The sequence below is a fragment of the Wasmannia auropunctata genome, unplaced genomic scaffold (assembly GCF_000956235.1).
Source record: "Wasmannia auropunctata unplaced genomic scaffold, wasmannia.A_1.0 LD334171.1, whole genome shotgun sequence".
Taxonomy (NCBI): domain Eukaryota; kingdom Metazoa; phylum Arthropoda; class Insecta; order Hymenoptera; family Formicidae; genus Wasmannia; species Wasmannia auropunctata.
The window spans coordinates 33023-52872 of record NW_012028719.1 but is presented as its reverse complement, the minus strand read 5'-3'; the positions used below and the strand labels follow the sequence as shown (position 1 = coordinate 52872).

General features: G+C 41.2%; 2 protein-coding genes across 7 annotated transcripts in view; one reads left to right on the top strand and one right to left on the bottom strand.

Annotated features, from left to right (window-relative positions):
• LOC105459661 (organic cation transporter protein-like) overlaps positions 1–10522 on the top strand; it is a 24781-nt gene extending 14259 nt beyond the window's left edge. The window contains exons 1-10 of one of the 2 annotated variants that reach the window (XM_011705856.1): positions 1541–1915; positions 3706–3967; positions 6200–6410; positions 7031–7289; positions 7544–7736; positions 7904–8122; positions 8208–8422; positions 8715–8890; positions 8979–9151; positions 9301–10522. In XM_011705856.1, coding sequence (XP_011704158.1) covers positions 3717–3967; positions 6200–6410; positions 7031–7289; positions 7544–7736; positions 7904–8122; positions 8208–8422; positions 8715–8890; positions 8979–9151; positions 9301–9409 — 1806 coding nt within the window. In that variant the 5' untranslated portion in view covers positions 1541–1915; positions 3706–3716 and the 3' untranslated portion in view covers positions 9410–10522. Of the gene's footprint in view, positions 1–1540; positions 1916–3705; positions 3968–6199; positions 6411–7030; positions 7290–7543; positions 7737–7903; positions 8123–8207; positions 8423–8714; positions 8891–8978; positions 9152–9300 lie in introns of those variants that run through there. The other variant, XM_011705857.1, reaches the window with a different exon arrangement.
• Positions 10523–19850, bottom strand: LOC105459662 (organic cation transporter protein-like). Of its 5 annotated transcripts, XM_011705860.1 has the most exons (11): positions 19593–19850; positions 19315–19420; positions 14669–14944; positions 14221–14419; positions 13421–13679; positions 12749–12941; positions 12287–12392; positions 12091–12194; positions 11571–11785; positions 11293–11468; positions 10523–11002 (listed from the first exon to the last, which is right to left on the bottom strand). In XM_011705860.1, exons 2-11 carry the CDS (start codon positions 19347–19349, stop codon positions 10784–10786), a joined length of 1782 nt encoding a protein of 593 aa, XP_011704162.1. In that variant the 5' UTR covers positions 19350–19420; positions 19593–19850; the 3' UTR covers positions 10523–10783. The 5 variants fall into 5 exon arrangements, with proteins under 5 accessions (XP_011704162.1, XP_011704160.1, XP_011704164.1 ...); XM_011705858.1 differs by having other exon boundaries at positions 19315–19850; XM_011705862.1 differs by lacking the exons at positions 19315–19420; positions 19593–19850 and adding an exon at positions 17183–19089.

Below are 19850 nucleotides of genomic sequence, written 5' to 3'. Positions count from 1 at the left end.
CATAATATGTATTTCTCGGATCTTCAAAAATGCATCCCACAGACAGATTCGTGTGTTCGTAATATCGTCCATATCTAATTCGGCTGCGTCATCTCGACTTGCAACACGATACAAATTTTCTCACCTTGGACGTCATCATTTGTAGATTACTGCATTACAAATCCCTCTAATAATATCGCGCACAGGTAGATGTAAATACGTACAGTGATATAATGAATATAATCCTGTCGAACCTATCATTCGGGTTCTTCTTATGAATGACGAGTTTCCTCATGATTCACGTAAACTCCTTAATTTTTCCTTCTCATACGAGGAGCGTGACGCACATTCCTCTAATTATAATTGATAATTACCTCGTTATTTTTCTCACAATAATTAGTTATTAATCTAAAATAAGCAAAACTTTACTATTTATAAAGATATCTATATATCTATAAGATATTTATATTAGATAATCTAAAAAATGACGCTCGAGGCGGGAAACATATTCTGTGTCTAATTAAATTATTGGCATCTAATTTAACATTGCAATTGAATAAGTAGTATAAATCATTGCGATTGAATCGCTCGATGCGGTTACGTTTTCATATAATTGCTTAGATTACGTTACATCGTTTCTTTGTGTAAAAATATTATCCTAGTCGGTTAATATCGATTGAAAATAAAAAAAAGCAGTTTGATATCTCCAACTTGTGTAAATCTTCAATATTTGCTGAACGAAATATCGAAATTTTGCCGAAACACTTAATTAAACAGCAACGCATTTTTTCCGACGATAACGAGAGCAATTACATCTTCATTAAATCATCAATATAGCAATCTAAAAAGGAACTTAATCTTGTTACCTTTAATTTTATAAAATGTACACAGTAGGACGTTGTTATAACAAAATAAACATTTCAAAGTTTTATTTGATATCATTTCCGGGTCTGCTTACTAGCCAGAAGATACTCACAATCAGATCTCAACGTAGGTATTTTATTTGAAAATACCAGATACGAGTATCTTAATGAATTTGGCGACCGAAAGTTTTTCGATATAATTTACATTTTTTTAATCACTTATGCCTGCTCGTCAGAAGGTCAATATAGGTTTATTTTCTCTGAAAGTGTATAGATATGTACAAACATTTTAATCTCTTTTTGGTAAACTCGATATTGCTTGGGACTTTCCGAGAAATTTTATTCTTTCGGATAAGCGACGCGCTCGCATTTTTCTCTCCGCGTTAATTATATATCGATGCGGTGGTCACCTGCGCACGAAGCTCGCCGCGGTGAAAAGCGATGACGTTCGCGGAAAGAGTGCATATACGCGATCGGGAAAGATCGCCGCTTGCGTGCGTGCGAGAAAAAAAAATTACGAAATCCCCGTTTCTCGTGCGTGCGTTCCCTAATGACGTCACGGAAAGCACGATCCGTTGCGACACCACCGTGTGCCGCCGACGACGGCCGACAACAGGTCGCGTTTATCCATTCCGCCCGGCGTCTACCGGTCGCTGCCGGTCCTATAAAGGTGGGGAAGCGCGTGGTTTTCTGTATCTGTAGTGGAAGACTATAAAGCCCCACCAATCGGTTGCGCTGCCAACAGTTCGCGCGCTTCTCGAAACGATGATGTAGTGCGTGAAAACGTCCGAAAAGTCGATCCGAATTATCGGAAAAAATCGGGAATTTCTTCGACGGGGGAGATTCTATCGCACAACCGTGAACCGAGTCCGCAAAAGAAACAGAGAGAGAGAGAGAGTGTCTTACCGGAATATTTATATTCCCCGCGCTCTTGAAATATATTTCTTTACTGCATACGACCTCTATAAAAAGTGAATCTCTATATCTTGTGGATTATTAATTTATTTTTGTGCGCGACTACATCGATTTGTCGTGATTCTTTACATTGCTCTCCACGCGGAAAGGATCAACAGGTAAAGAGCTGTTCGTCGCCTTTTTACTTTCAATCGTCAGATATTTTTTCTCTTTCCTTTTTTACACAATGTGGAATAATTTTGCGATAAATATTGGAAGATTTTCTTTCACAAGAAGGACTTTTCTTTGTCTCTTTTCTATATCGCCGATAAGAATACAAGTGAATGAAGATAAAGTGATAAAATTATAACGCTGAAGATATAACGAAGAGTTTCGCAAACCTAATACTTTATGTAAATAGCTGAAGTGCTTTTATCTTCTGAATGTGTAACTTTTACATCACGTTTTGTTTGCTATATGTTCTCTCAATTACTTAATTACGTGTAGTGTCAATCGTTCATACTTGCCGTACGAAATTCCTATTTCCGTTATAAGAAAATCTCACGTCACGGAATTCACGGTTGATAGATCACCCGAAACGATTGATTTAACGGCCAAAGCAGGTAAAAGGAATATTAATGGAATTAAGCTGGATTAACGAGGCAAGGTATTACAAATTGATAAGCGCGATTGGGCGGTAATTATTAGATTCGAGTAAATCGGTGGAAGAAACGGCAATGGATTATTAATGCATTAACACAAGGCTGCATCGCTCTTGCTATTTCGCGGATATTTTTTTGTTTTCTTGTTCACGACTCTTCCGCGTGAGTGCAAATCGTAATTTCTATTAAAAGCAAATCCCCCGTAAATCCCCGTAAATACATATAACGCTTTATGAATGTCTGAACGCATTATTAGCGCTAATGATTTACCGGTATGTACACGCGTCTTTTTCTCGTTACGTACCTCATCGAGGACGGTATATAATTGCACAATGTAATTACTTCTGCACTGAATTAATGCGGCGTTTAAGTCGTTCATGCAACATCGTTTCGATTTCTTGTAAATTTTCAATGACATTGCCGTTATGGATTCTCATACACGTGCGACGAATGTATAGCGCCAAGCGTACAGCGCGCCGCGGGAATTATTTATATTGAATTTACGGATCGAAAGCCGCATATTTTTCCGAATCCGTTCGAAGAAAGCGTGGGAGGATTACCATAGGCGAGGAACATCTCAAATCGCACACGCTTGTCGTTTTTAAGCCGTTCCGAGTCTCGAGGAAAATAAGAAGCAAAGGAATAAAGCCGATCGATCTCGCGATTTTCGCAAGCATAAACGGACGGACCAGAGTCGGTAGAAATTGCAGATCTGAACGAGATCCGCGAAGCGAGTACTAGAAAAAAACATTCCTTAATATTTATTTACTTTAATACTGTGTTATCTAGTATTTTGTTTATCTCGATGTATCTCGCGTGTGACCTTATGAACACACTTGATTTCCATACTCGACGTTCGTCGAATCTGCCTGCTTGTTCCGACTTGTAAACCAGAAGATCTTCTTTTTCGAGATAATATGCAACTCCGATTTTGTCATTTAGTATTTAACGTAAAAATATTGTAATTAATGACAAAGACCGGTATAACACGCGTCGTGTAGCGTTCGCTATGTCATAATAATGATCTTTTGTTTACTCCTATTAGTTTTCTTTTCCTCGCGCCCTCGTCGTCATACAAACGCAAATCCGCTCGGCTCATTAGCGGCATAATGATACCGAGGCGTCTCGCCTCGTTATCGCATTATGTATTTCATTCTTTGTTCCCGCTTTGTCTCACGTTGCGAGCGTGAACGGGACTCGCACGGGTACGCGCGAATACCGTGCCGATACTTCGACGTCCTTTCTTCGCCGTTAGTCGGCGATGAACATTCCTTAAGGGAGTTCACGGGCGTTCTCGCTCTTTCCAGATACAACGACGATGACGGTCATGGTTGAATCCACGAAAGTCGAGGAGGGCAACGGTCCCGCGAAGATCGAGACCTTCGACGATATCCTACCGTACGTCGGCGAGGCGAGCAGATACCAGTGGTTCCTGTTCATCCTGCTCCTACCGTTCACCTTCGTTTACGCTTTTTTGTACTTCGCGCAATTCTTCCTCACCCTCGTGCCCGCCGAGCACTGGTGCACCATACCGGAGTTGGATAATTACAATTTCACGGATCTCGAAAAGTAAGTTTGACGAGGCGACACTGCAAGCGCGTCTCTCATCACTCTCGATACTTCATACACTTAAAAATCGAAGTAACAGATGATAAGCAATATTTCATATTTAAATAATAATGAATAAAACTCAATTAAAATTGTATAAATTATAAATAATTTACAATTAGATATTTAGATAATTAATACTTGTGCGATTCTGTAAGATATCTCTACGCAGACAGGATCGAAAGACAAAAGATTTCCGAGATTCGTTTAACAATACCTAAGATAGCCTTGCAATAACGAGGAATGAGAAGTGGAAGGTAGTGAAATTCTCTTCATCCTCATTTCATAACGACAGTTCAAGTCCGGTCGGTTCGAGCTGACCAAGACCTTGGGCCACGGTCGGCTTGGCTTATATATAGATTCACCCTCGCGTGTTGGATTTTTTGCATATATGCATATAGTGTGTCTCAAATTCCCTGCACCGTTTCGTCTTTACAGGAATGACGACACGAATAATTTTTCGACTATTAACGATCGAAATCTTTCGCGAATGTTTTCTTTTAAGAAAGTATTATCTGCAGGTATTTTGAAGTTATGAAATTAATTTTTTTTAAATTCTAATAATTGTGCAAATCGACAAAATATTTCAAAAAATATGCGGACTGTTAAATGTACATCTATTTCCCATTATAAAATTTTCTTTTTTACACATACGCACAAAAAAATTTCTAATGATTCAATTAGTATTATTTTAATTTTTATTTTGCTTGTGAAAAATAGGTAAAATAAAATTATAATATTCCTCTGTCGAGCTTTTCTGAAATACAATGAATAATACATACTGTTTTAAGTACAGAGCATGAATAATGAAGTGTTATTTCGTGATTACGTCCTTTAAGAAGTAAAATGAAATGACGAAGACAGTTCCGTGTTAAAGGACTTAATTTACATTCGAATAATTCTATTTTTGTTTTACAAAAACATTTTTATGGAGTAAGAAATATAATTATACCTAATTACGTTACATTTTTTGTAAGCTTTCCATCATAAGCGTGTTGTACAAGAAGTACATAATTACATTTTTTCCCCTCTTTTTTTCTTTAAGTGGGACATTTCCGCGCCAATGAAAATTGCGAACAGACGTGAATCGAAATTATTCGTTTGACAGACGTTATTTCCATCTGTCTCTCTAAACCTGCGTTTAGAGAGCGCGCTATCAGTGAGTTTTATCATTAATTAGATGTAAAACTAGGACAAAATGATGCAATAGCGCTGATAGCATGTTCCTTAAACGCAACTTAATAAATACGCATTTCGTTAAAACATACAATTTTGTGTGTACTTTTGTGCTTCCAAGCATTTCGAAATAATCCAATCGTCCTGCAGTATTTTAGCGAGTCATGTCTCATACCAGGAGATAATTGTACCAGACTGCATGACTGTCAAGTAGGAAAATCCGTTGTTGCGGTTATAGTACGTGATTCAGATCACTTGATCAGTAGTTTCTCTGTATTCTCCGAAGTTACAGAAAACCAGTTTGGCTGTCGACCTCGAAAGGATTCCCCGAGAATTCCACGAGAGCGAGAGAGAGAGAGAGAGAGAGAGAGAGTAAGAGAAAGAGAGAGAAAGGTGGAAGAGTTTTCTTTCCATTGAAAGTACGTTCCCCCTGCTTGGGGGAACGTAATTTTCCTCTTTCCTATCGAGACGAAAACCATAAAGTACTTTGGAAAACGCGAATCGTTTATTAAAATCAGCCACCGCGATATGATTTAAGTTGATGACCTCCATATGGGAATAAAAGAGGACAGATCTGATAGGTCTGTAATACTTCGGGGAATAGCAGAAACGCACGTGTTTGCCTCTTAGAAACAAAATTGTCATTTTATCTTCCGCGGGATTTATGAAACGTAGGTATAGAATGCGTATCGCGTTTCGTAGTGTACGTTGCGTAGTTGCGTTCCTGAAACGAGAACGGCACGTCCGCGAAGGTGTATAGGATCGAGGAACCCATCAGAACCTATTTGCTGCAGGCATCGCGCTTAGGTCAACGTATAAACTCGCACGTAACGCCGATCGTACATTACAACGAATGTGACACTTATTTTGACGCGCGTCAACTCGGATATCATTTGTCGCGGGCGCAACACTATCGCGTGCGCGCGCGATAGCAAGAAATTGGATGCATTTAGAGGCGATATCGCCTATAGATTTATTGTTTTCCTAACGATTTTGTTTGCGTCTGAATTGCGATAGGATCGCGATAGGGATACCCGCGGCCACCGACGAGGAGCTGCGGCTGGAGAGCGCGACGTCGTTCTCGAGATGCTACATGTACGACGTGAATTACACCGAGCTGCTCGAGCAAGGTGTCAGACAGGCGAATCCGTCGTGGCCGATAATACGATGCAAGCAGGGATGGACCTTCAACCACACGATGATACCGTACGCCTCGATCGCCGCCGAGGTAAAAATTTAAAATACGACATTTACCACTCGCCATGAATCACTGTCGCGCTGCCGCGCGCCGCCGCTAATTGATTAATAAATTTGCGCGAATGACGCGCTCAACGATACGTCAATCGGCTCGGCACGCGGCTCCGGTCGTTTTTTTTTTAAATCCTTTTCCTCTTAATTCTTGCCCGGGGCGTAGCTTCATTGTAATTAGCTTACGATGCGAAAGGGAAACCGGTACCGAAAATATATACCGTTCGCACACCGGTATTTTTGGCGTTGCGTAATATCCGAGAGATAAAAATCTATTGCCGTACGTCGGTGACGTCGTCGGTGAGCAGCGTTTATTAAATTTCCAGTATATATATGACGTAGCGTAAGCTTCGCTTGTATCGTTTATCGATGTTCGACGCTATTTGTTCTATCTAATGCAATTCAACCTTCAGTTTTATAAGGCTAGAGACGCACGTGATAGAAATTACTTATAGAAATTCCATCGGTATTAAATCGCGGCATATATTCAGCTAAAAAAAACCGCTGATAAATAAATCTTGACGACAATATTATTAATAACACAGTATCTCCGTACGATTATAATAATGTGTGCCATTGTCGCGTGTGCCATTTTGCCAGCTCGAATGGGTCTGCGACAAGACTTTCCTCGGTTCCGCGGCACAGTCAGCCTTCTTCGTCGGCAGCATCATCGGCGGCCTGATTTTCGGCTACATAGCTGATCACCATGGTAGAATTCCGGCGTTGGTGTCCTGCAACGCGGTTGGCTTCTTCGCTTCCATCGCCACGGCCTTCTGCAATAGTTTTTGGTCCTTCTGCTTCGCAAGACTGATCGTCGGTGCGTCGTTCGACAACTGCTTCAACGTACTCTTCATTATCGGTACGTATCGTCGCCGATTGAATGAAAAATTACGAGGGATTTAAATAAATATAAATAAATTTTTCTGTTTAATTAAAGCAGCTTATTAAGGAGAGATACGAATATAGGTATTTCTACTCCTGTCTATCAGTAGTTTCTCAGAAGTTTGAAAATACTTCGAACTCTCGATTTGAATTCTAAAGTAGATTCCAACGCGATGGAAATTATTATCGCGATATCTCGGTCGTCATTACTGACGGTAACTTTGATCGCAGTAATCGAGTACGTCGGCCCGAAGTACCGAACCCTGGTGGCGAACATGTCCTTCGGGATTTACTTTGCCGCCGCCGCTGGTCTTCTGCCGTGGATCGCATATTGGATTGCGGACTGGAGAATTTTAAGCGTCGTCACCGCATTCCCGATGATCGTCGCTTTCCTCGGCCCGTGGCTCGTCCCGGAAAGTGCACGGTATTTATTATATTTGCCTTACATTGTTCCTTTTGAAACTTTTTAAAACTTTTGAACTGTGAATTTGTAATATAAATTATCTTTTGTGAAATGAAATTATTTCTTGCAAAGTATACACATAGGTAAATATATGTGGGCGCTAATAGTAGGCCTATTCTATTTCTCAGATGGTATATCATGAGCGGCAATGTTGACAAGGCGATCGGCATGCTGAAGAAATTCGCGAAGGTCAACGGCAAGGAAGTGAAGCAGGAGGTGTTTGAGGAATTCGAGAAGAGCTGCAGATCCATAATCGAGAAGGATAAGTCGCACAATCAGTACACGGTTCTGCATCTCTTCAAGCTGCCCCGACTGGCTCGCATCACCGTCATGCTTGTTATTTACTGGTGAGTAACCAGGGGAGATATCAACCCCGACAGCTGTCTGCCGACCTCGTTTGAAACGACTATTGATCGGACAGTCGGCTTTCAGGCTGTTGATCATCCTGGTGTTCGACGGACACGTTTGGAACATGAAGCTGCTGGATCCCGATGTGTTCACGTCGTTCTCCTTAGCCGCGATGACCGAGCTTCCGGCGGCGATTCTGCTGGCACTCTTCCTTGATAGATGGGGCCGACGATGGATGGGCTTCGCTTCCATGTTCATATGCGGCATTTTCTCCTTCATCGCCATCGGCACTCCCCCCGGTAAGTTACACATTGTCTCACTCGCGTGACGTTAATTAGTCCTGTCGTCGTCGGGTTTAATTATTCTCCTTTATCGCCAGAACAATATGGGAACCGTAAAATCGTCGTAGGGGTGCAAAAAAAGGGAAATAAAAAATAAAACGCGCGCAAAGATGAGATCTTCGATTCTGTCGCTCTGCGATTCAAGTTTCGTTCGATTGCAAACTGCAAACTAGTGCGATCGCCGACTATAGCAAATATAGCTCTTGTAACTTGTAGCATGCCGCATTTACATAACCCGCGGGTGTTTCAGGTGCACTAACCGTCACCATGGCGATTTTGGCGCGCCTCGGTGTCAATATCGCCGCGAATATCGGTTTCCAATACGCGGCCGAGATGTTGCCGACCGTAGTGCGGGCGCAAGGTGTGTCTCTGATTCACATTATTGGCTACATCGCTCACATCGTCGGACCCTACGTAATATATCTGGTAAAGTATCCGATAAACTATTTACTGTATGATTAACAAAATCTAATTGCCAATTAATTGAGATTCGATCGTCATCGTCGTTTTTCAGGCCGATGTCAATCAGCACTTGCCGTTGATAACTCTTGGGCTCCTGTCGTTCGTCGACGCGTTCCTAACGTTAGCGCTACCGGAAACCTTGGACCAGGATTTGCCCGAAACTCTACAGGAGGGTAACGACTTCGGCACGGATCAGAGCTTTTGGTGGATTCCCTGCATATCCTCGTAAGTTCTCTCTTCTCTTTTTCTTTTATTGTTTCCTCTCATCTCTTTTCGCGTTGTATTCAAGCGAAAAGAAATATCAAGATCCTCTGTATTTTTTACCTCATAATGGTTTTTGTAAGTTTATCTTTTTACCTTTAAAATTTTCGCAGGACTCCGCAATTGAAAAAATCGTTGAGGAAGAAGATGAAGAAGGAGGGAATGACGAACGCGGCTTTCCATCACGGCAGTATTCAAACTATCGACTGTACGAGATTATAACGGCCGTCCACACGGTAATTTGCCAAATCTTTTTGTTGTAAATACTCGCGGCCGGATCGCCCGCGTGTGTGATCTTAGGTGTTAAACTGAGTGACACGATGGACACGTCAAGTGCGGTAACGCGCGATGGTGAAGTACGTGGAACACAAATATGAAGTAGGAAGATGCGGGAGATTCAATTCGACGAGATGCACGCTCAGATGGACACGAACGCGAATGTGAATGCGCAACGTCGAAGTCGATGCGACTGTCTCGAGAGAGAGTGCCAGATTACCTTTCCGAATCGTTTCCTCGCGGCGGGACCTCGACTTTCGGCTCGCCGCTCTTCCCCAGGATGCAGCTGATGTGTGTACAAAGCTATTCGACTAAGCGTATAGACTGCGTTTTAGCGAGACTGGATGAGTGCTGAGTGAAGCTGATGTCTCCGTGTCGTTCGCGAGATACTACAAGGATCGAAATCGGTATGGTATTTTACGAATCCAATTTTTTTACGTCGCACAGAAAAAAAGCCCGAGATGTGCCAAATGTCGCGTTTCATTTACACACGAATAGCCGTAAACGTAAAGATCACTGTAGATATTCACGTTCACTGCAAACTCAGCGGAAATACTCCGATTTAAAATATCTATTACAAAGAGACGTCCGTCCCCTTCGCCCACTTTCCTTGCCTCCCCGAAGAACGACGTCTCTAAGCCGCGGTACATAAAAGACAACTTATTTTCCGTACCGTGATACAGACGCGGAGGTCACCTTGTTATACTCGATATTCTTGAAAGGACGCGACGGACCGAATATACCGTGCGAACAGAACTATAAAGAGATTGCCGTCGCACTCTTGATGTATCATCAAGAGTTGTTGCAAAGTTGCAAGCGGCGAAGCGAACGAATTAATTTTTATTAATTAAAGTAAGTAGAAGATTTTAGATAATTTAATGTATATAGGCCGGCACAGGGGCGTTCATACCGCATATAAAGACACGTTTTCTCATCATTCACTGCCAAATGTTGGAAATTTCTTCGCAAATGGCGAAAGACACTAATACCATTTCGCTCATCTTGCCATCTATAATGGTGGTCGAGTAACAGTGTAAAATAAAGAGACAGATTATTTTATCCTCGTGTAAACTTTGTTCTAATGCATTTACTCTACAAACAAGTAAATTCTCCCAGAAAAATGCTCCTGTGAGATCATTCCGATCTGGTCCGCGAACTTTATTAGTTCGTACAAAAGAAACCTTAATTAGTTATTACATTATCACGTGCGAGAGACGTAAGTTTCTTTTTTTTCCCCCTTTTAAGTAACTACATTTCCTCGGCGATCATACCGAGCATTGTTTTATAATATTTATATATATATAATAAAAATTGAAAAGACTACAGCTCGCTTGGACGATAATGTCGATGTCGACTCGAACGCGGTCTCTCGCAGCAGGGCAGCGCCCAGAAACTTTGCTCCTTGCCAAAATCCTCTCCCTGACGTAGGGTCTGCGGGAGATCGCGACCAAGCGTCTCCGGTAGAAACAGTATCAGGGTAGCGGCTGCAAACGACACGATGCTGATGATCATCATCGGCAGCCCCTCCCAAATCTTGGCCTGAAATAATTTCGATTGATTGACTGAGTACCGAGCGACGCGATAAAGCATTGCACTTAATATTCGCTCGCCGTTTTAAATTGAATCAAATTAAAATTTATCAATTATTTGTAATAAACTGTATTATTATAATAAAATATTTTAAATCTAATTAAACTTCTTCGTTAGAGTCTTCGCTATATAAAAATAATTTTTTAATACTATTAATTACATCGTCGCGCATAATGTGGTTGTATCAGAGTTCCATAATCGCGCCTTCTTTTTTACTGAAAAGTAGAAAGATCACTTACGCTATCCACCACGTATGGCGCGATGGAATGAGCGATAATGCCAAAAATGTGGATCAATGCGACGCCCTGCGTCCTAATCGGGGTCGGCAGCAATTCGGCGGCGTACTGAAGGCCCACGTTGGCTGCCATATTCAGGAAGAATCGCGAGAGCACCGACATCGTCAGCTTCGCTACGACTGAACAATAAAACGCATGAGACGAGAGAGAGATGGTTGTGGCGCGGTCGCTTGGATTTTATTCGAGAGACACAATCGAAAGCCCGGTGTGTATGTGCTCACTCGACTGTAACAGCAGTTCGGCGAAGCTGAAAAGGCAAGTCATGGCCAGGGTGATAAATCCGCAGAATCGGCGACCCCAGCGGTCCAATAGCAGCGTCAGCAGCAGCCCGGCCGGCAGCTCGGTCGCGCAGGCGAGGGAGAAGGACACGAACACCGAGCTCGGGATCAGCTTGAGGGAGTATACGTGGCCGTCGAAAGCTATCATCGTCAAGGACCTAGAAAGTACCGAAAGTACATCCGTAACTTCGTCGCCGTACGCGTATCTAATGCATTAAAGTGGACGGCGTCCGATCTCGAAAGCATCGGAGCAGTATAAATTTAAAGGGATATAAGATCCGAGACGCGCGTCAGACTCTGAAATTACTTTCGGAAAAGAAGACTTCGTTAAAATATCCTAACGAGATGGAAATGCGATATCTTTAGAAATTAATATTTCGCGAAGTCGAGAGGATTATGTCAAAAAAAAAGAAGACAGCGACAAAAAGCGGCAACGAAAATTAAAGTCGCGTCTTATACTCACCAGAAGAAGATTAGCAGGATGGCGTTCTTCGCCAGACGCGGTGACTTCAGAATATCGAAGATGGTCGCGCTTTCCCTTTGGGTGTCGGTCGCGGTCAAGTTTCTCTGTAAAGACGATAAGGCGGTGGATGGTGGATGACGCGCGATTTGTGTGTCACGGTCTCCCAGCGTTGCGTCTCATTATCAATCTTACTTACAATGAAGACCTCGAAGATGCGCGTGTCGGGGCACTTCCTGTTGATCCTCGCTATCCGCCGCAGCTTCTGCACCATTTTGTCTATTCTGCCGTTGGCGACGAACCATCTTAATAGCAAAACAGTGTTTCTATTTCAGCGGAAAGTTGTTCGGAGGACGCACAGGACGGGACGCGGATAACAGTGAAACGAGCTTACAATTCGCATGAATTTCTAAGAGCGACACGAATCTCTAGAAATCGCAACACTGTACATTTAAGAATTGTAAATCTCATTTGAACATTGCAGTTATTTGATCGGAGAAATATGGAATCCTTTTACAACGCTTTAATTGTAACTAACAAAATTACATAAATTATTAACGGATTATTAATATATTAATCACGTAAGTTCAGTTTACGTATGCGTGTGTATGTGATTCGAATTGAGTGGAATGAATTGAGGATCCGTAGGATTTTTATTTACCGAGCGCTCTCAGGAAGAATCCACGGCGTGATGAAGACGCTCATCATCGGGATCGCGCTAACATAGGCGAAGAATCTCCAGTCTGCGACATAGTACGCGATCCATGGCAAAACTGTGCTCCCAACGGCGAAGTATATGCCGAAGGCAACGTTAACGACGAGGGTTCGCCTGTTCACGGCCATGTACTCGAGCACTGGCGACATTCAGAATTTGCTTCGTTAATCAAAATAAAAAAAAAGATACCGGAATATTCAATTTAACAGATTGATTAATAGCACGTACGATACGTGCAACGAACGGCTTATGTAAAACAGCTGACAATGAAATTACGCGCGTACGAAATGACGGAAAAGCGCGCGCCGTAATATTCGCCTATAATTATTCATAAAACGCCTTGCAGATCAAATACAATGATCCTTCATCTCCGTCAAGTTATTCCGGATAGTCTACGCGTAATACCGTTCATTTATAATGAAAATTATGTACAGACACGTACGCACATCGTGTCGTAAAGATCCGCAGTCTAGATTTATGTAACACGTTAAAAAGAGAAAAATGAAAAATATGATCGCGTGTATCTTCGCACGCAGCTCTGAATTATACGGACGTCGGAATACGTTATTTTATTCAGTGCCGCATGCGACGCAAACTGATCTCTTGCCGATCGCTCACCGATAATCAGCGGGATGTTGATGCAATTGTCGAAAGCCAGACCGGTAAGGAATCTGCAGACGGCGAAGGACCAGAAGGTGTTCGCGCTCGCGGTCGCGACCGAGGCCAGAAACCCGATGCCGTTGCAGAGCACCAGGGCGGGGATCCGACCTCTGTGGTCGGCGATCCATCCGAAGAGCAGGCCGCCGACGATGGAGCCGCAGAAGAAGATCGACTGTGCCGTCGATATGAGATACTCCCGGTCACATACCCAATCTAGCTAATCACAAAGGGTCCAGAATCAGCTCGCGACGTTTCTTACATTTATTACGGGAATTACGCAAAATTTATTTTTATCTCATCTCTTCATCTCCCGGTCGTTCTTTTCGCGCATTATCGTTCGCAATGGATTATGATTGAAGTTACGCGAAGGGACGCTACGTTTGCCATATTTCCGCATTTATGGGAATTACGCAAAATTTATTTTTATCTCATTTCTTCATCTCCCGCCGCTTTTTCGCGCATTATCGTTCTGCAATGGATTACTGAAGTTGCGCGAGGAAAACGCGACGTTTCGCCACGTTTCTCCGTTTACGGGAGTTGCGCAAAAAACTTTTTATCTTATTTCTCCGTTTCTCGTCGCTTATTCGCGTATTGTCGTTCTACAATGGATTACGATTGGAATAGTTGATTGAAGGAGGAAGATCGCAATCCCGTAATCTCAGTTAATCTCGCACGAACGTTTGGCGAAGAGTACTCGCCGAGATTTTGATTCCCTCTATATTTCATACACACGGTGACGGCATTCAAGAACACTTCACCTCAGCCGCTATGCTGGCGTACGGGATCTGCGTGAAATTGTATTCCCATCCGCTGCAATCCACGGTTTTGTTTGCCTTCCATTCGATCGAGCGGGTATAGTCCTTCTTGTGATTTACAATACTGAAGAAATCCAAATCCCTCCGATGGCATCGGTCGTAATACGGATAATTCTGCGACTTTGGTATGCCGATCTCCACTCTGAAAACATTGACTTCTAACGTACGAAATATCTCTCTTCGTAGATAACAAGGAGATATTAAAATGCGTGGCGAGAAGGATAAACTCGAGACAATTCTGTTCAACAACTCTGTTCTACGATCCAAAATTTTTTAATACAGATTTATAATATCTGTTAGATTATAAATCTAAACGTGTGTGATTTAAAATACGATAAAACATATTATTTTGGATCTCAATGAACGCCATTGTTACGCCGTTGAATTTTACCTTTCTTCCTGCGTGAGGTTTGAAGAGACCAATTCATTTATCTTGCACCAATGCTCCTGCGGCACCAGAGTGAGGAAGAACTGCGAGAAGTACAGGGTGGCATACGCCACGCTGTAGGGAAGCAAGGCCAATAGAAGCAGCCATTGGTATCTGCCGAAGTCACCGACGTACGGCAGGATATCGTCGAAGGTCTCCAACTTTGGCCTTAACGTGGTGCTTTCGTTCGGATCCGTGGTATCTATGGGGTTCTTCACGCCGTTCGAGTTCTTCATCGTCCTGAGGGATGCCAATATTTGATACGCATAGGTTTACACACTTGGCGAACCAAGTCGAGGAAACGAAAGAAGAGGAAGAAAAACGAAGTCCGTTTTTTCGTCAACTCTCGACAACTCAAAGAAAAAAAAACTTTTAAAATCGTTCGGAATATTTTAATCTGAAATTCTGAGAAGCCACGAAGAAAGATTTTCAAAAGATATCTAGAAAGAGAAGAGTAACACAAACTGTAATTATATAAAGCTGAAGCTGATAAACCTGATTAATTAACATATATCTTTTTTTAATTTTAACATACAAAGAAGATCGCAATATTTATGTGCTATTTATGTGACACGAAAAAAACTCTCGCTGACACAATTTAGCGTCTTCCCTAAAATATTGTAAGTAATAAATTGCGCGAGTCACAAAGAAACGAGCAAACATCCGATAAAAATCGGAGCGGACTCTATGAACGATTCAGTTACAACCAACTTAGGTTGCGGTACAAAGTCCACTCCGCCTGAGCGTGTATCCTCGCGGAGATGTCAAATGACTTGAGCGAGAGCGATCTGAGGAGCCAGTGTTGTCCGAACGTGACGGGATCAAGTGGCTCGTGACGCGCGTCTCGATCGAGATAATAATGAAGATTAAGCACGAGTTTGACGATCCGGCATGAGATTAGCGATGTTGGACAACGCGTCGCTTTTATATCCGCTTAATATGATAATAATAATGCAAATAACATCAGATATTACGTAGATAAATATATTAGGCACTGTATACCGGAGATTGTTGAAAAGCGTTAGGGATTTTGTAAACCGCGTGCTTGCTAAATTTTAAGAACTTTACTATTTTCTACTATATTTCTAAATTTTGAATCCCTTATTAATTGCAACTAACAGTAATATTAAAATGGTTTCCAGAGTCTTAATATTATTCTACTATTTATTAGCACGCTGCAAACAGATAATAAAATAGATATAACGTCTGATTAAATAGATTAAATAGATATAACAATTGATTAAATAGATTAAATAGATATAATGGCTGATATAACGTTGAAATTATTAATTAATGCAACTCGAAATATTACGTACTTTGTAACACTTTCTTCCGAAAAAAACTAACACTCAAGATTTCTATATTCCGCAGACACGGTGTCGCGGCACAATTACTTTTTATTCTTGAGAACTGAGAACGTACGTCGCGTCCACGATACTCGGGCGATTGTGTTGTATCTGCGGCGAACGCCCCAAAGAAATATGTATACATAAAGAACTGACGTGCAGGAGGGACGAGATATCGAAAGTTATGGCTGAGGGTCAATGTCAAATGTAAATACTGGCGCGACAGATCACAAAGTGGTCCGACGCAACTTGATAACGCGACGAAAATAATTTTTAAGCAGGCAGAAGCAACAATGTGCGCTCCGCAAGACCGTTGTGTTTTTAATCCGAAACGATTCGGGATTAAGCGCGAGAATAATAATCATACAAGAACAAAGAGCGTGTTCGCGCAGATTTAAATCTGATATTTCACACGTATGTGTACGTAATTTATGCGTGCAATTAAGTATTCGACATTTAATTCGAAAATAGAGCAAAATTTATCACACGCACATATATGTTATATATTTTGTACTCACATTTCGAATATCTCGCGGCTGACCATTCATTAAGGTTAATTAGCAAAAGCTAACATTATTCCAAATGCTATTATTAGAACATTTCTCGGCTGCAATTGTGTGATTATCCGCTACTTCGCTTTTATTTAGGTGAACGTTTTCTTGCGCAAAAACTATCGCTATCACGTATGAAATAATCTGCATGTAATTAGCACGACGCGATGAGCATACATGTTAAATACCCTCCACGAAGTTGGTCAATGATATCCGATCGATGATTCATACCTTAACATCGCCTAAGCTTCATTTCAAACACAATTGGATGCGTAACGGGTGCCTTTGGGAGATCCTGGCCTCGATATTTACATTTCTCACGATATCCTTAATTGTAGTTATTAACGAACTTAACTTATAGGATCTTCGATCAAATTTTCTTCCTTTTCCTTTCTTTTCTCCTTCCTCTTTTATTTCTTAGAGAAAACTTAATATATCTTTTAACACATTATGCTCTTAAATCTCTCGTAACAGTTTCTCTGCTGTCTTGTAAATTTTCAAGTTTCATGCACAAGTCACATGTCCAAAGAATTAATTGCACGTAATCTTTGGCTTAAATATTACGTTACATTAATACTTACACTTTTTTATTCTTTCGTTGCACTAATTATTTCGCGCTTCTCGCTTATTTTAATCTTCAATTTATGTTCAGAAAATGTTGAGATTTATTATACGCGACGTTCCGCGTTGCGGGAGAAGTAACGTTGCGAGGAAGAACAATCGACGAGCGTCGCAAATCGTCAAAGAGATTACGAGCAAATTAACTATGACTGTTGATAAGTCGTAATTTACGACAATTGTAAATGTCGAAATACCACTATCCACTAAGTGATAACTTTTAATGACTGTGGTTAACAATCTGCGGTGGTATTTACTTAAAACATAATATATGTTCTAAGGGTATTTATTACAATTGTTTGCGGTTAAACGACGACGACGGTAATGACTCGAGACTCTCGCGCGAAATGCAACTCGCTGTCTGACGAGGAAACTCGATTGAGTATCGCTGATATAAGAGCCCGGCATGCGGAATGCGATATGTTGTAGCACGTATGTGTCAACATAGAATCACGAGCAGAGAAAGAGAGGATCCAAGGAGGGAAGACCGATCGCCGCCGCGCGGAAGGATGAGGAGAGACTGAACGTACAAGTCAGACGGATTCCCATGCTTCTCAAATTTCGTCCCTGCAGCGACGAAAAGATCTTGAAGAAATTCGAAGAGAAGAGAACCTGAACATTTCTACCAGATATATTCCGCGAACTCTGAATTCAAAGTCCAGATATCTTCTTCATCACGTGGACGTCGAAATACTTTCGATTCTCGATCGATCAAGGTCCGACATATCCATGCTCGATATGCCGAGCACGAGGACCACGTTATCTCGAATTCTGCGATTGCGCGAGGAAGAAATCTGGCGTTGGGAGAAATCTCGCTGAAAAAAAAGTCCGCTGAAAAAAACTGTCGCGTCGGATTTTTGCGCGGATACGAAGACGCGCGTGGAATATATGAAAATTTATCATGTTGCGCGAGAGAGGACCGATTTCGATTGGAGTCAATTTTTATCGTACATACACTATATATATTCCTTATAAATACAACGTCTCGTTACACGTCTCGCACCTGCAAACTCAAACTTTCGTCCCGTTAACCGCGAGGCATAAAAGATTCATTCGCAGCAGGATTCGCTCAACACACTCGCCAATGTATACATAGAAAACTTGCGTTCTCCCCGGAGCGAAATTGTATGTAAATTTGCCATTCGGGCACTGGGGAAGGAGGGGTGAAAAAAATCGATACGACCTTCGCGATACACACGCGAGCAGGAGCGATGAAAGTTCTACGCGCGACACGCGTCGGAGCCGTGCGATCGAAAATTGCTGTCAATGATGAGTCTGCGCTTTTTAAAACTTGAAGTTGATATGGGAAAGGATTCTTCTAAAGAAAAAAAAGAAGGCTTTAAAACTTGGTATCCTTGGTAAACGAGAAAGCGTACATGAGAATGCAAAGGGGAACGCTTGTTCTTTGAAGAAATCAAGATGAAAGTAAGATAAGTTGCCCTTTTGCAACAAACAAAAACAGGCAAACCGCTTGTATCGTTCAAATCGAAAAGCTTTTACCTCTGACAAAGTCAATATTTTTATTCATATTAATTATATATTTTTATATAGTTATATATTTTTAACAAAGCCATTATGAAAAGGGTTTATGCTATTATATGAATTTAATCTAACAATGTCGAAAATCTAGACAGATCTTTTAGAGATAAATAGGAAGAAAAAAAATATATAATCAGCATAAATTTTATCTCTTTATGTACAGTCGTGGACATATCGGTTGCGACACTTTTTTTTAATATGTTTTGAAACGCACTAATATTTTACAAATTGCGAACAAATAATGCAAACCATGATTAGTATACTGTCTCTAGACTAAAAATAGTGCGTCATCGTGATTCGCATTTGCAAAATATTAGTTACTTATAAAATATTGTATATTATATATATATTAAATATATATTAAAAACTTATAAAAAAAACAACCGAAATGTCCACGACTGTATATAATCATTATTTAGTTAAATTTAAACGTTTTTATTTAATTAAATTAACTAATATGGATTTGAAAATAGAGAAAAGAAGCAGAAAAATTAATCGATTATAATTAGTCAAAGTATCGATATGTCTTTTGTTACTCTTCTACTTCATTACTTACCAATCTTCTATTGTTGCTAACGGTAGATCTTCCATCGTTGCTTACGGATGAAATTACACGTTGGTCTTTTTGCACAACGATGTTAAATTGCAACATCGAGATAAACCTAACACGGAAGAATAATTAAGATCAATTGTGCCAATGTAGTCGATATATTAATTAATGCTCATTCTATTGGAATAACTTTTAACGAAGAATATCGGACAAGCAGTGGCAATTTTTCAATTATCATTTTTATCAATAATTTTTATTAATGAAGATCACGGTATCAAAATCACTCCTTTCCTCCGTTCGTACGAACGTCTCTTGCGAGCAGAACTCGGCACCTCGGACGTCATTCAAGCCGGTTGTCGACACTAACGCAATTCCCGTACCGCTACCTACGAATTCGCGACAACATCTGGCGCGCTGTTAGAACTCAGGTTTCGAACGAGCCAAACTTGCAAGCCAGAAATAAACTATGCGCGGAGGTCGATAAGCGTTCTGCTACTTAAACGTAAAACCTTGACCGTTATTCCAGTTAACGATGCTGCGAC

Coding starts and splice junctions, on each gene's coding strand:
- LOC105459662 (XM_011705858.1), bottom strand. CDS start 19,349: ATGGAAGATCTACCGTTAGCAACAATAGAAGATTG. Junction 12,393..12,748: donor ATTCTTCCTGAGAGCGCTCG/GTAAATAAAAAT, acceptor TTTGCTATTAAG/ATGGTTCGTCGCCAACGGCA. Junction 11,003..11,292: donor CGCCATACGTGGTGGATAGC/GTAAGTGATCTT, acceptor AAATTATTTCAG/GCCAAGATTTGGGAGGGGCT.